Below are 16,000 nucleotides of genomic sequence, written 5' to 3' on the forward strand. Positions count from 1 at the left end.
ATGTGTTTTCCCTGGCTATTTTTAGACTACAATGTTTCTGGGCTTATTATTTTTTCCTTCTCGTTCTCTCCCTGACTTACTATGGTGGTTTTGCGAAGCCTCTCCTTGTCTCCTCCCCGTCCTGACACCACACTGTCCTCCAGGGAAGGGGGGTTGGTGCCCACGCGGAACTTTCCAGACAAATTGCGGTATAGGCGGCGGGCAGCGCTCGGCGAGGACAGGCTGGCTGACTTGCGCGCCGAGGGCGGCTGGTGGGCCTGGTCCCCTCTCATGGGCTGCGTCATCTTGATAGAATCAGCCCTGGAAGAGAGATGGGGGACAGATGAGCGTGACATGTGGTGCGATGCATAGTAGCGGAAAATGGAGAAAGAAAATGTCATGGATTCTACCACTAAAATCACAAGGCCCCTCTATTCTCACAATTAAGGTAAAAAAGTTTCTTTGAAAAAAGCAAGTTCCCTCCTGCAGTGCTCCAGAAATGGTAACTTGACAAAAAACTTCTTGTCGTGAAAGCAGATGAAACCCTGAGGTAAAAACCCTAGTAAAGATCTGTAAACAAATACATATTCCAGCTCTGGAAGAGCGTCCATAAAATCCACGGCGATGATAGCGAGATTACTGTTTTGAGAATTTTAAGCATCAGGGTCTTGCATGACTCGCACTGTGCAATGTCTCCACTGTGCAGATCAGTTGTTGAAACATATTTAATGTGCAGTGTTGAGGTAACAGTATGTACAGCAGTGCCTGTCAACATTTTTGCATTGTGATTCCATAAAGTTTGTCCAACGCTGAACAGCTAATCCAAGTTTTGCCTTTCTAGATTATGTAGGATTATCAAGGACGGAAGAAAGAAAAAAAACACAAAACGTGGTCAGTGAAAGCAAAAAAAAAAAAACTGTTAGATAGTTTGAATGCCCCTGGGACAAGGGCCCAGAACACCACCAGTGATCTTTGGCTTGGTGATAAACTACACTGATCCGCCAGATGGGCGTCATGCTGGCGCATCGGTCCACAGTCACAGGTGCCATTCTGAACTGAACTGAGCCAGTCTGGTGGCCCGTTAGACAATGCCGCTCTGTCTTTTTCAAGACATCTTGCCATCACTGGTGCGATAATCATACCGCCTCTCTCCATTCTGCCATGGGAACTATGTAGATGCAGATTTCTAGGGTGAGTCTGCTACGTCTTTTCACACACACTCAGCTGCTGAAGGAAATGTCAGCAGGGCTCTGAAGGCGACGGTGATAGACTCCGTGCCGGGTCCCAGCAAACAGAAGCGGAGAGATAAATGAATTCCTCAAGGATGTATTCTGAACAGCTCTCGCTCTCGTTTGTCCTACCTCTCTTAATATTGTTTGAAACTCTTTCCCCTCTAATCACCTCCTCTGACTTTCTTCATTCCCGCTGCCGCTTTTTGTACTTTATCTTCTTGTCGCCTCCCATTTCTTTCTTAACATCTCCTGCAGTTTCTTCTTCTACTCGAAATACTTCTTTTCTCAGCTTGATTTAATCATTTAAGAACCACATCCCAACTGGAAGGGTCCAGGATGACGTTACATTTTCTTGAAGAGCATAGTTAAGTATATATCATCAGATTTTTTTTTTTTACTTTTAAGGTAAAAATATTTGAGAGGAAGTTGATCAGTATTTTTCTAATCAATAAAAGACACCGCAGGAACAAAAGTATCACAATATAAGTTGTGCAGCAGTGGTTGTTTTTAAAGCCATGCGTCCTGCTCCGTTGACCCGCGCTGGCTTATTGTCTGTAACCCTGGAAAATATCATCAGTTTAATACCAGCGGTTCAAAGAGGAGCAGGCTGAGGTAAAGCAAATAAAGGTTTGGGTCATCATGTCACATGCCAAGAAGTATCACCCAGGCCAAGAACGGATTTGTCAAGGTGAGAACATCTGTAGGAAAAATGTTATTTATATTCCCGTTCCGCCATGGGCCCTCATGAGCATGCATATATACACATATACACACACACACACACACACGCACGCACACACACCCTCCCCTAACACATGCAGTTTGTACAACAGCTGACGGCGGCCCACATTGTCGACTTTAAAGCAGCTCCAAGCCCCCGCAACAAGGCCTTTTTCACAGGGCCGATACACCGAAAATACCCCCGATCCCCGTCCCTTCCCGCTCCGTCCCATCCATCTCCACTCCATCCCGTAATAGAGGCCTTATTTTAGACATCCTCGTGTTCCCGGCCGGGCCTAACCTATTCCAGGGTTCCAGATAAAGCGCGGCAGGTATTTGGAATAATTTTTCCATGGGCCTGGCCCGGAAGATAAAACAAGAGATATATTTGTAATGCGTGTGACGGTATCCCATTTCAAAGAGAAAGCCCATTGGAATCCAGCCCTAGGCTTATTGTTATTTGCCTGAGATGGAACAGACGACTTTTTTTCTGTCGGCAGGACGGTGCCCCATCACTCTCTGACGACATTAGGGTGTGTGTAGCGTAGTGTGTGTACGTCTGTGATTTAAAAGAGATGCAGCGTACAACACGTGAGGCCGGGATGTCATTCCCCAATGACATGCACCCAGCCTCGGGTGAAGACATGCGATGGTACATAACAAAGAGTGATATTTTCAAAAACTATACAAAATCAGACACTAACAATTAAGTTTCTGAGAAAGAATACCTTTACAATTGCTAGGGCACTTTACAGAGAATAAAAGATCCCATTTCCACTTGGCATTAGATGCATTTTGGATAATTGGACTGCAATTGTAGTCGGCTTCACCACATACACTGGTGGGCGGACTGAATGTTCTTAATGTGGACACGCACCACGCGTAAATGTAAAAATCATCTCGGCAAAGTCTGGATATGCGGCGCATTTTTATATTCACGCACAAACTAATGCATAAATATCAAATATTCAGAACTGATACAAACACACAAACAGTCACGCTTGCACTCACTTGAACTTGAACAAACACAGACGGAGCCTCTTGCTCACAATTTCCTACAGTTTTACCAGTTTTGGGAAGCAGGAAGCAGTTGTTTTGGGGAAACCAAAAGCCTCTACCAAAAACCAGGCTCCATGCTTGGCCCTTGATCAGATCCACCCACATCAAATACACCCAGACTGCTGCAGAGAGACCGTATCAACCCCACAAATAATCAACTACCCTCAAGTTGCAAACACACATAAACACGGCATCCGTTTTATTAGTTATGTCAGCCTTTCTACAAAAGAAGAAAAAAAAAAAAAAAAAAGAAACTGCTCGGGTGTCTAGACATTTACTTTGACTAAAAGTCAAGATGGGAAATACCGACGATTTAAGGAAAAATTCCAGGATCAAGGACTGCAGAAATTGCAAAGTTTCTGTGGCTTTCTGTTCAAGCTAAAAGGCGGCCACAAGTATGCATTAATAACAGCTCATAATAATAGTGGTGTGCAGGACATCGCGGAGCAAAACTTCAAACTGGGAAAGGCTGCAAGAACTGATAAATCCCAGTTTATATCGACTCTTATGAATGACAACCTGAATGAACGGCCCCTTTAACCTGTCACAGCACAGGAGCAGCTACGCACACACCCATGGAAACACACATATCCCACTCAAATACCGATAACATCACGAATGACATTACAACATCATAATGTTTCGCAGTAAATCACATACAGTCGCTACACCTGCTCTTTTCTAGTGACTCGGTTATGTCAGAATTGTTTTTGGAAACATCGTCCTCTTCCTCCCCATCACCGGCTCCTTTCGCTTGTGACACGTCGTAGCTGTTTCTCATTTGCTTTATTTTCTCCGCTCGCCTTTTGTTTGCCTAATCCGCTTACATCTTCGACATTTGTTGTTCATGCCGCCGGAGGGAAAAATTCGAAGCAGCGGGCTGTCACGAGGTAAGAGTGAGACCGCGTAGAACTGAAACTGCTATTTTCATACAATTAATTGTTAAGCCCTGATGGAACGGTCAAGACAAATGAGAACTCAAATGCGAGCAGAAAAAAACAAAAGTTCTTGGCTGGTGTGTTGTGTTTCTATAAATACAGATAATGTTAAGCTAAACTATAAACAATGGAAAATGTCTTTCACACGCACACGCTGGCACAGTCCAAAGCTACATGTGCTACCGCGCGCGTGTCTGTGTGTACGATCATGTAGGTACCAGAAAAGAGATTACAGGGGGCCGCTGCCTAAATTAGCTACAGCGACACAAAGAAAGATCTTTTGATAGTGAGGGGGCAAACAACACAATTATATTGGAATGTAAAGTGAAGAGAGAAAACGGCGCAAATAGATGTGGACAAATATGAGGCCGTGCCAAACGCTTTGCCAGGGATTATCATTAAAAGAAACGTTGCATAACAGTCTTAGGAAATCATTTCTTTTGTTTTGCTTTTTTTATCATCATCATATGCCTTATAATCCCAGTGCTTCTTAGGGTCTCGCTTACACTCTGCCGTATGTTAGCGTGCGTCTAATCATGTTTATTACACATAAACAAATGACCTTTTACATTAGCTGACATGTAATATCTGCACAGATGAAGCGCCACGAACTAAATGAAGACACGGACGTAGGTGGATGGATTCAGGGGGACGCGGAGAAGGCCGGGAGTGGCAAACGAAGGACGGCAGCGCACACTGAAAGAAGGGTGGTGGGGTGGTGGTGAGAGGGGGGGTCAGAGAGGTAGACAGTCAGAGGAGAAAGTCGCACAAGCTCACATGTGCACACTCACACACATACGCAGAGTACGCTGGCTGCTCTAAATGTGGCTTGTAGAAGGAAATTCTGAAATCTGAGTCTTGGCACCAGACAGGCTGGAAGCACTGAGAGAGAGAGAGAGAGGGAGAGAGAGGGAGAGAGAGAGAGAGAGAGAGGGAGAGGGAGAGGTTGGGTGGGGAGGTGGAGGGATCGGGAGGACTGGGGACGCTTATGCTAGAATTGCCTTTGGCTCTTATCAGCTTATAGGCAACATGAGGCCACAGCAACACCGTGACCTGCAGGCCCTCGTGCGCGCTGAGTCGGCATGGCAACACAACAAATGAAGATGTGTACGCTCACGCTCAAATATTAAACACAGCGCGCGCGCATTCGCCGCGATCGCACATCCATCAGATTGACTCTTACAGCCCTTTCGGGTCGTATCTCACGGAAGAGATTCGACCGCGCCGTGTGCGTCAGGTGTGTGCTTCGCCCGTGTCAGTGCGCTGGCGGCACACCAGCAGACGCGGACGGATTATTCTACCAGATGTGTATCTGAGAAATGGCAGACTGGCCTGGAAGTAATGTGGCTGATGAGCGAGATTATTAACACGGCCCGTGGTTTTCAAATGAAGTTTTGCTGATAACAAACTTGCTGATAAGTGGTAAGAAACATTTCCCAGCATGTTGCACCGCGGGCACCAGACAGTAAAGCTGATACCAGACTGGATAAAGCAACGGGTTCTGTTGTTTACACCAGATTTACACCAATAATATTTCACTGCTGACTCGTCGACGCTGTCACACAGTCCACCGAGGCCTCAGCTTCCACTTTCTGATAAGCTGTGGTGCTCTGTAGATCCCTGTTGTTCCTAAGTGATGTTTGATGTTAGCTTCAGGTTATTCTCTTCAGATTTGTGTTACAAATGTGGCCTGTACTGAGGTCTGATACAGTTAATCAAGAAATAACTGGACGTGAGAACAGTCAAATGTCGAGCCAAATGTGATTTAGGGAACCAATGTATACACCAGGTATACACAACACCATTCCGCACGATGCCTTGTAACACTGTGTTTCTGCCTCTCTTTCTATCTTGTCCTCTTTTCTCTTCGCTTTCTCCTGCTGTCCCTTGGGAGGACGGCAGAGGAAGGGTGGGCGATCCGCTGTATGTTTAACCTTTGAAGCGGGCCTGCTGTGCCGAGCAAGGCCTGCCACCTGTTGGCCCTGTGTGTGTGCATGTGTTGTGTGCGCAACGCAGAGGTAAATCTCCCTAATTTTGATGAGCAGAGACAACAGCGGAGTCACCATGGGGATGTGGTGGCGGGCGGCGGCCGACGTTCTCAGGAGGGAGGGGGGCGCTTCCAAGGTGGGATCACCCACACACAAACGTACACACACAACCCCTCCTCTCTCAGAGGCTTGGTGACACCATGTCTCCCACGGCGATCATGGGTCCAGCCTGGGTGGCTCCAGGCCTTCTGTGTCTCTCTCAGTGTGTATGTGTGTGTGTGTGTGTGTATCACACCAATGGGGTCCCTGCCTGGGCCACCATATGCCACCCACCCAGCCAGGGAGAAGACAGGGGTGGGGGCGACCCCTGGCCACTGAAGCCACCAGTTGGCTCATTCTCTCAGTCACACGCCGGCCGGGCGCCATGTTTAAAGTCCCACGGCTATTTATCTGGGACGGGACTGGAGGGAGGAGGCCGGATGGGTGAGGAGGCTATTCTTCTTACTTTGATAGGTGCTTTGTAGAAATGATAACAGGCTCACGCACACATGCACGCTTCAAAATGAATGGACAGATGAAGGACAGAGAGGAGAAACGGTGACAAACTGATGGCATCGGTGCATGTGTGTGTGTGTGTGCGCGCGCACTAAAGAAAGGCAATTATATGGGTCTGACTACTAGCTTACTGACAAATCAGCTGTTCGGCTAATAACGCTGTTGTGTTATCAAACATTAGCAAACATTGACGTCTATCAGTTACAGGATAACTGTAGTATTAATTTGGATATTATGTTTCTGGTGAGTACTGAGTATTAAGTCAAACATTCTTTGAACTCCATTTTTGGTCTCCACCATCTCTTTGTCTCCTAAAATTTTTAGCCTCTGGAAAAAGACAGATGGAGGCGGGTCATGCCAACCAGACACTGATAAGACAGCTGACAGCATCCTAGAAAGAGCAGAATTAAATTGTGACGAAGCGACTAGTTCAAGCTGGATTCCGGAGCTGGTGATACGCTAAAGCACGCGGTATTTGAATTACCGTAACGCACAGTGGTTTGCGCTATCGACAAAATTCAAAGTGTGGCTGAACACTGAGAAGTTGTGCTTTTGTCTGGAAGACCGTTGTGACATTTCAAGAGTATAACTACATTTTTTCCAACAAATTCCTCCAAACAACTTCCGCCGCTTCCCAACCTGCAGTCGACAGCGGCGGTGCATCAAAATTACCGTAATGGCATCTTTTTTTTCCCAGAAAGTGCAACTTCCCGGTGTTCAGCCACACTTTGAATTTTGTCCGTCGGCGAGTTGCGGAAATTCAAATACCGCAAGCTTTTTTTAAGCGGACGTTTAGTTCTCAAAGGGTTAAGATCTTGTTTTTCATTTTGAAATCCGAATGCATCACGCATTTAAGGACAATCTTTACAGATTTTCTTCAGACATCTCTCTAATCTCAAACTGGCACACACAACAAGATTTGAAAATAAACAGCTCAACACGACTACAGGATGTTATTTTGATTCTCGTGCCAGATCATGGAGTGTTGAACGCAACCCTTCACTTGATTTCATGGGAGTGTCCACAAAAAAACAACAAAATAAAACAAAGAAAAAAATAGCTGTAACTTCACGAGACACTGCAGCAGAAAAAAACAACAAAATAATAGTAATAATATAAAATAAAGTTATAACAAATGATGATGAGCAAATAGTTTTTCTGATTGGTTCTTATGAACGTACTGAAATAATTATCCAGACCAAGATTTAGGAGAAGATCTATAAACCCGAATATTACCAGATAATCTGGACGTTCAGTCCAGATTATCAACACAGAGCGTCATCACATTAACCACGCTGCTACGAAATGTGATGAGGACCGAGATGGAGGTGGGAATAAGAAAAGTGCACAGTGCATCTGTTTCAGCGTAGCGCACACTGACGCAGGTACCAGTTGAGGTTTCGCCGTCAGCCCGCTGACCATTTCGAAGACTGGTTTGAAACAACAATCCCTCTTTTGTGTGAACTGAGATTCTCACATGAATTAAGACCGCGGATGTCGGGAGGATCGGGTGAAGGCGAATTTATTCAAACCAAATAAATATCTGGCCCACAAGAATTACACAATTTTCACCATGCTATACCCAATCATAACGCGGGCCAAAACCCAACCCAGAGAATAATAATGCTGTTTCAGTTGTGGCTTAAAATGCCATTAAGTGTGCTGCACACACACCTCCCAGAATAAATCATCTAGTCGTTGGACTGACGGGGGCTGGAAAATTTTAGCGTATCGTCCGACCTGAGTTCCCCCAGCCACGGTTGTCTTTTATCAACTTATCAGGAATGCACGGTGCCACACTGACCCTCTGACCTACTAGCTGTCTGTCTCCGCGCAGACCTTTTTCTTCTTTATTTCATAATGTCTCCCTTTTCTGTATCCTTCCAACTCTTCCATCCAGTTTTCAGAGCTCTTCATCCCTTCCCTCTTACTGTCTCTTTTCATCATCGTTTCAATATGTCTTTTCATCTGCTCCCGTCTCAATCAATCAAGCTCTCTGCTACTCCTGTTTTGTTCTCTGGACTCCTTCTCTCTCTCTCTCTCTTTTTTTTTTTTTTTACCTATTTCAGTCTTTTCTGACACCCCAGCCCAGCCTCTCTCTTTCAGCCTGCCTCCCTCTCCATCCCCACCCCCGTCTCTGAGGTTTGGAGTGGAAACCAGAGTATCAAGTCGGAGACACACAGGACAAGAGGGAGCCAGCCTCATAAATCTCCCCGAGTGCAGCCCACAGCATCCAGAGTCATGAACACTGTGTGCCGAGGCTGTGCGATTATTTGTCTCGAGTGTTTATATGCATTCGGTGCAACGTATATTAATCCGTACGAGTGCGCGTGTGTGCGGGTTAAAGTCAGTCCCTGTGTATATGTTTTTACAACGGGTTTCATGTGTCTTTCTGTGTGTGTGTGTGTCTGTGTGGTCTTGTTTTTATTAAGTTTATTACGTTTTTCTGGGATTCGCGAGTTTAGATGAATTCAGTTAGGGTTAGGCACTAGGTTGACACGGTTAGGGTTAAAGTAAAGGTCCAGGGGATACATCATGTCAATGGAAAGTCCTTTCAAAGGCAGAAACATGACTTTGTATGTGTGTGCAAGAAAGAATAGCCCAGGAACTAAGTAAAAGCAGAGAGGTTAGCAGAAATTCTGCTCCCTCGTGTGGACTGGAATCTGGAGCCTCATCTCGCCAACAACCCAGCCTCAACAAATTAATATCGCAGGCCAAGAAGCAGTTGAAGTACAAACCTAACATGACACTTGAAACAATGTGGATAAACAGCTTTGTCCTGAGGAAAATGTTTCGAATATCAATAAAAGCTAAATTCTTGTCTTCAGACGGCACAAAAGCTTTCGTTTTAGTTGGGAGCATTAAAAATAGTTGAAAAAAACGTTTCTCACGGCGCCACACGGGGTTTTGATCATACTGTGGACTGCTTCTAGTTTGTATTGTTTGTATACATCTTTAGCTATTACCAGCTATTACCGGGCTACACACAATTACTTTTCATGCATCAAAGCTCAGATGTGTTTAACATATTTTGCTGCAGCCGCAAGTCAGGAACAAGGTGTCAGATATTCCAGCTGGAGCCTCAGTCTACAGGGATATTTATTAGATTTTTGATTTGTTCTGATCAGCGAAAAATCACAGGAATTTTAACCTCTTTTTTGTCCCTTTTGTTTGAACTGACAGTTCTCGGCCACTGGAGAAGAAAAGAGACACATCTAAAGAAGGAGTAGAGAAGTCGGGGATATTAAATCGAATTAGATCCAAATGAAGCGAGCGGCACGTTGTCCAAAGCTACTTTACACCAGGGCCCCTCGGGCATTGCCCCTTTTTCCACTAAGACTTTGGTGATTTCTCTGTGTTCTTTTTTTATTCTCTTTGTGTATAATTCATAAGGATTAGCACTTGGTAACCCCGCATTCCATCCCATACATCCAACTCAACACGGTGCTAAGTGTTACAGCGTGTGTTCGCTCATGTATATGTGCGAGCATGAATCCGAAGGGGAAAATCAGACGTGCAGACACGGGCCTCTGCCACTCTGTGAGCGTGTGTTAATATGTCGACCGAGGGGCAGGGCAGGCTAGCTTCTCTCCTCACATCAAAGTTGAGACGTCATCCTGAGAGTGTTGTCAGCTCGGAGTTATCCATGAAGACAGGGTGGCACCAGGCGGAGCAGAGGGCCTTCCGGGGATGGAGAGGATTTAAGCCCCACAGTGCTTACTGCATAACCACACGCACATTACGATCCAACGCTCGCTGGTGCGGTGGTGCTCTTTGGATATGACTTTACTGCAGTATACTTTGCTACACATTGAAATACTTAGATTCGGAGTTTCCTCCCAAGGAGCAGTGCGGAGGAATTTTCTTGGGAAATAAAAGCTGCTTGGCCCGTATACATGTCTCCTATTGTACTCTGGGGTTTCGACGAGGGACCGATGCTGCGTCCCTGTCACCATGAAACGTACGGAAATAAAGACTTATTTGCTGGCTCAATGCTAGAGCACGACCAGTGTCCCTTTATAGTCCTAAGCAGTGACTCCAGTGCAGTTGTATTAAACAGACAGCCGGCGAGCCAAAATCTGCTCGCCAGAGGGATGGATTTCCAAAGTGCGAAAAATGACATCGCAGACATTGATTGAAAATTTAATAATCAATAAAAGTAATTCCCTCGTAGATTCGTTTTCTGTAACTGCTTGTCCTCAAGAGGGTCGTGGTTGTCATTGGACGGGAGGCGCGGTACACCCCGCGCAGGTTGCCAGATCCGTCACAGGACAGCTCTTTTAGCTTTAGCTATTAAAGTATGTGCCGATCCTAATTTGTCCACTAGGGGTCGCAAATTTTTAGTAAGAGTTGACATAAAACAGACCTAGAACTAAACTGGAGATACCAGCAAGGCACCAAAATTGCACTTATTTTTCTTAAGAAATTTCAGGTTGTTCATTAAATGTACTTATACTCCTTTACACTAAATAACATTAAAATTTGTTATTCTGAGGTTATTACGCTATTATGTTACTAGCCTGGCCGTCTATAGATCCACTTGGGCTGAATGTTAACACCCTGCTCGTCAGTGTCCACAGTATTATCTTTTCAGATAATATACTTCCCTGATTGGCAAAAAGAAGCCTCCGTAAACTGGCCACATTTACATATTCTGCTTGTTTCACTCAAAACATTGAGGAGGAGAAATGACAATCCACTAGTCCACTATATGGGGACCTGTGTAGTATCAGCAGCACACCAAACTGGAGTTTTGTTGAAATACTTGATAGCAGAAATTGCATTAGACTAGATCTGATGACATAAAACCTCAAAGGGATCCAGCTTTTACTTAAGGACAATGCTGATTTACAATATAAATTTTACCACTGAGGGCTTCCTGGAATTTCTGGAACACATCAATATTTTTTTAACAATCATAATAGGCAGCAGCTGCCCTCTAACTTTCCCTTTAACACTCCTTAAAACTCGCACTCGCCCCCTCCTTCCACTCTTTTCTCCACCCATACCCCAAGAGCCCATTTACTATGATTACCAATAACAATAACACCGCCATTATCTTTTATTATCGCATTTTCCCAAGGCCCTGCCAGCCCTCACAGACTTTGATAAAGCTACAAAACGGCTCCTGTTTCAAGCTTGTATATGCGCTGCCTTGGCTCAGAATTCCCTTAATAGTCACAGTTTGTTTGGGTATCTGACTGAAATCGACATAAATGGCAATGGTCCACTAAATAGATAGTAAAGCTGTTACGCCACCTGAGGCTGCTTTACTGCGCAGGGCTGCCAGTAGGTTTCCAGCTTGATATTTTATATAACTCACTATAACTTTCAGTTTTCACTTAAAAGTTCCAATTTACAGAGTGGAAGAGGGAGGCAGTTCACAGATACACACAATGAAAGCTGAATTTAAGAGCACACGTTGGTCGATAAAACCCTACATTTCCACATTTCACTTCCATTACGGCAAACACATTCCAGCGCTTTCCTTAAGTGTTTTACAGCGTCTGCCTCAGACGTTCATCAGTAGTCCGCGAGGCATCCAGCACTCCTTAGAAAATGGGGACCCATTTAAAGTTAGATAAACTCTAATGGAATATAATACGAAGCGATGCAGACTGCAGACTACAGGAAGTGCTACATATGTTGAACAATTTCAAATATGCAACCGACTCACGGGATGTTTTCAATAAATGCTACTTGCACGCACACACGCGTGACCACAGTGATGACTGTGCATTCCAGGAGAGCCGCCCAGGTCTCGTCAGGAGTCGGACCAACCTTGTTTCACCTCCCAGTAGCATGACTCAGGCCTCTACCTTGAACCTCTCCTCCAGGGGTCCTTTATTTATTAAGTCACAAAAGGCCAGTCACACTCCTGTAACGGTGGCTCGACCCGGAGAAAGTCAGAATCCAGCTGTAGCCGAGCCCCCCCTCCCCCCCGTCCCTCTCGTAAATGGGCATGTCCAATCTACCCACTGCGTTTCATTAAAACCAGACCACATCAATCAGGGCCTGAACTTTAAAGGCCAGGTCCCCTCTTCGGCAACACGGGAGGAAAACACGGAGCTGTTAAAGCGGAGGACCTCACACCGCACGCACGCTCATGACGCTTACGCACTTAACACTACGTCGGACGGGGGACCACACATCGCAACGTCAGTCCGAGACCACACAGTTGGTCTCGTAAGGCCAACAAAAGACCTCGTAAGACCTCACACCAGGCCCTAGCGTGATTGGATAGGACCTCAGGGGTTCACGCACTTGTAGCTCCGCCGACCGCAAAGTAGCTCGACTGCATAGCTACTGTAGTCAACGCGCAGCAATTAGAAACCCCAAAACCATTCAGGACTGCGACGGCACGTTTTTTTTATTGGACAAAATGAAGTGCAAAGGAAGTATAAGATCCTCTCAAACTTGAGAGAAGTATAAACCAAGAGCCAAGAATACATAGCAGGAAGCTCAGATGGGGGGGGGGGGGGGTTGCCAGATGGAAGGACGGCAGGATCAATGGGTAGATAAACGAGTGGAGGCCAGGCAACAAGAGGGAAGACTGGGAAGGATTCCCATGGGTGGGGACGGGAAGGCAGCCTCGAGATGGAAAGCTTTCAAACTCCTTTCATCGGCTGCCTGAAGACTGGAGCTTTACAAGAGCAAGATGAGCCGGCGCCACTGGAGCGGCTTGGCGCTCTACAACGAAACCCAGACGCAGAGACAGAACAGGACCCTATCAACACTCCGCTCACCCCGTGCTCCCCGAACGCCAGCCCCCCCAATCCTCGTCAACCTGAGCCTCCACTTTATAAACAGACACGTTACAGCGAGACTCGTCTGCAGTTGTCTATTTCTAATTACGGTTTATTTTCTGGTTTTAATTAGGAGCACTATAATATCCTCCTATTCAACATTCTGGTTGTCAAACAAGTTTAATTTCTTATGTCAGCTCATAATCGTTACAGTCTGAGTATCTAAATGTCTTTAGATGCGTATCGGGGCTTTTTCATCAGCGAGTAACGTTTCGGGTAAAACTGTGATTAAATACATCAAGAAATGGTCTGTCGTCTCACCAGTCCACACTGAGAGATCGTCTCCTGTAGGACGGAGGCCGCTCCGAGCTCGTCTTCTCCGCCTTAGCTGGACGTTCTTTGAGGGACAGGCGATGAGTGAATTTAGAGATGCCCGACTCTGACCTGGGGGACAGAACAACAACAAGGGAATCAGAATAAGACACATTCCTTGGGTAATATTGAGAAAACCTTGCATTTGGCTCATATTTCCTTGTCATACATTAACAGTTCTTGAAACCAACTTCAGGAGAACCTGAAATTCTTACTCAGATCCACTAGGTGCCCTTGGAGTCCATTGCTGCCAGCACCTTTTCTTGTCAACACACTAAAGCCATGTACAGTATCATGGAGATTCTTTGTAGAAAGTGTTATGAATGTAGATGTCGCTGTAACATTAATATAGCAGTAAGATGCATGATCTCATGACTCAAACTCTGTAGAAATCACCGCACTCAGTGGAAACGTAGTTGACAAACGGTGTAACAATGCCTCAGTTCCCGGAGGAAACATTAGGTTTCAGGGAAAGCCGCATACTTCCCGTCTAATTTTCTCCAAATCTTTTTCACAGGGGGAAAAAAAAAAAGTGAAGTCACACACATTTTAATCTCCTCTACTGGGCTGCCAATGTCCCACTACGGCGTTTTGCACAAAATTAAAAAAAGGAAATGTAATATTTCTTCCATTCCGGCCCAGCACACATTTGATGAGACTCAGCATTGCAATATTGCTGTGGTCACATTGGGGACTAATCAAAATGTAATAATATTCTCTATCAAAGTGCCGGGCTTGTGAGGAAAAACTGCCGTGATGTAAAAAATCACAATACTGAGGTTTACATAATTGTAGCCAAACTGGTTAACAGTCTGTGGATAATTTGAAGTAAATCAAAGCACTGTAGAAAACACAAACAAACAAAAAACAATCAAAATAGCATTTCTTTCATTTTTCATTTTATAAATGTCTCACCCTGAACACTTAAAATGACAGAGGATTACGTACGATGATGCCCTCAAGTATTGTGCGGGATTCTCCCCTCCGCCGATTTCACGCACATGCTGTTTCCATTTCATTATGAAACGCCACAACATCCCTAATAATGACTCATACACATGCATAGATCTCCTCTCAACCTGAGCCAAAAAGCATTTTAGTCTCCATGGTGAGCTCTGTTGGAGACAAACTACAGGAACGGTTGAGCCGAGGTTCACGCAGACTGCTGGGGCGCTCCCTGCCACTCAAAAACAAGACGCGTATCTGCCCATCACCGGGTTTCTGTGAGATGCCACGGGAATAACGGTTCACATAAGGCTTCGATAAATCAGGATTTATGAAATTGTACACAATAGCTCATGCCGATACTTTGATTACCGAGCAGTGACACGGATGAATGATGGCCAGTGATTCGACCAGTTGCGCGTAATTAAATTTGAAAATTGGCATAATGTTACATACTTTTTTTTTTCTGGCATCCTGAGGCAGAAGTCTGACAGAACCTTGAATGAGTAATTCATAAGTTTTTCTCCAGGAGACAGATAGAGGACAGACAGTCTTGAGAGTGTCCTGTCAAGTCTAATGCTTCCATGAGGCATGAATCATATTTGAAAGAATTAATTTTTTTTTTTTAAAGATAAAATTCGATTTGAGAACTTCATTGCATTAAGGACCTGTAAATGTTCCCGTTGGGGTGAATAAAAGACGTGGCACTGGAAATGAAAGTAAAAACCTGTTTTAAAGTTACGTGCCAACTGGGCCTCCGCTACCCTGCCTGCAAGATCCTTTATACTGACACTAAAAAGAATGATCAACTGGTAAAATTTTATTTCCTCTCTCTAATGTTTGACAGGCACCGTCAATCCACCAACATCAGCCAATGCCATTCAATTAGGAAGCGTTTTCTTACAATGGAAATGACCCCCAAAAATATTCTCTGATGCTCCATGAGATATTTCCCTGAAAACCAGCTGTTCCACTGTAAAGACGCTGCCACGGACGGAGATGAAAATGCACAAGTTCTCATTGAAAATGACCTCATGCCATGGCTTATCTAGAAGAACATCCCCCGGCCTTACTGCCTGCGTTCCCACTCCTACACCCTCAACTACTGTTTCCTAACCCGGTGCCAATTTTCTCCAAAAGTTCTGGTTGACCTCGAAGACAAAGAGCCACATTTTCCCCTATGAATCACACAAATGGGGTGTGGGATTTTAGTCAGATGGCAGAGAACCTTCTAATTGACGGTATTAAGCTAGTCTGGGCTTCCTCTCCTTCAAGGGCTTTTAATTAAATTAGCACCAGTGCCCTGTGTGAGGCCGGCGACTGCCAACAACTGATGGCCATGTACGTGCACTCTTAGTCACTAGTGTGCAAAACACAGATTCATAAACGGGCGTCGGGGTTTCTTAATAACTGATGGTGCGTCCAATACGTTCGGCCTGTCGCTAACACTTACATTAAGAAATCCT

General features: G+C 45.1%; 1 protein-coding gene across 4 annotated transcripts in view; it reads right to left on the minus strand.

The window, feature by feature from the left end:
• The window catches only part of LOC125022942 (ankyrin repeat and fibronectin type-III domain-containing protein 1), a 133,582-nt gene that overhangs the window by 18,319 nt on the left and 99,263 nt on the right, over positions 1-16,000 (minus strand). For all 4 annotated transcript variants that reach the window (XM_047609946.1, XM_047609945.1, XM_047609944.1 and 1 more), the window contains 2 exons: positions 13,539-13,661; positions 81-300 (listed from right to left, as the gene is read on the minus strand). In XM_047609946.1, coding sequence (XP_047465902.1) covers positions 81-300; positions 13,539-13,661 — 343 coding nt within the window. The remainder of the gene's footprint in view (positions 1-80; positions 301-13,538; positions 13,662-16,000) is intronic.

Source organism: Mugil cephalus, chromosome 16 (genome assembly GCF_022458985.1).
Source record: "Mugil cephalus isolate CIBA_MC_2020 chromosome 16, CIBA_Mcephalus_1.1, whole genome shotgun sequence".
Taxonomy (NCBI): Eukaryota; Metazoa; Chordata; class Actinopteri; order Mugiliformes; family Mugilidae; genus Mugil; species Mugil cephalus.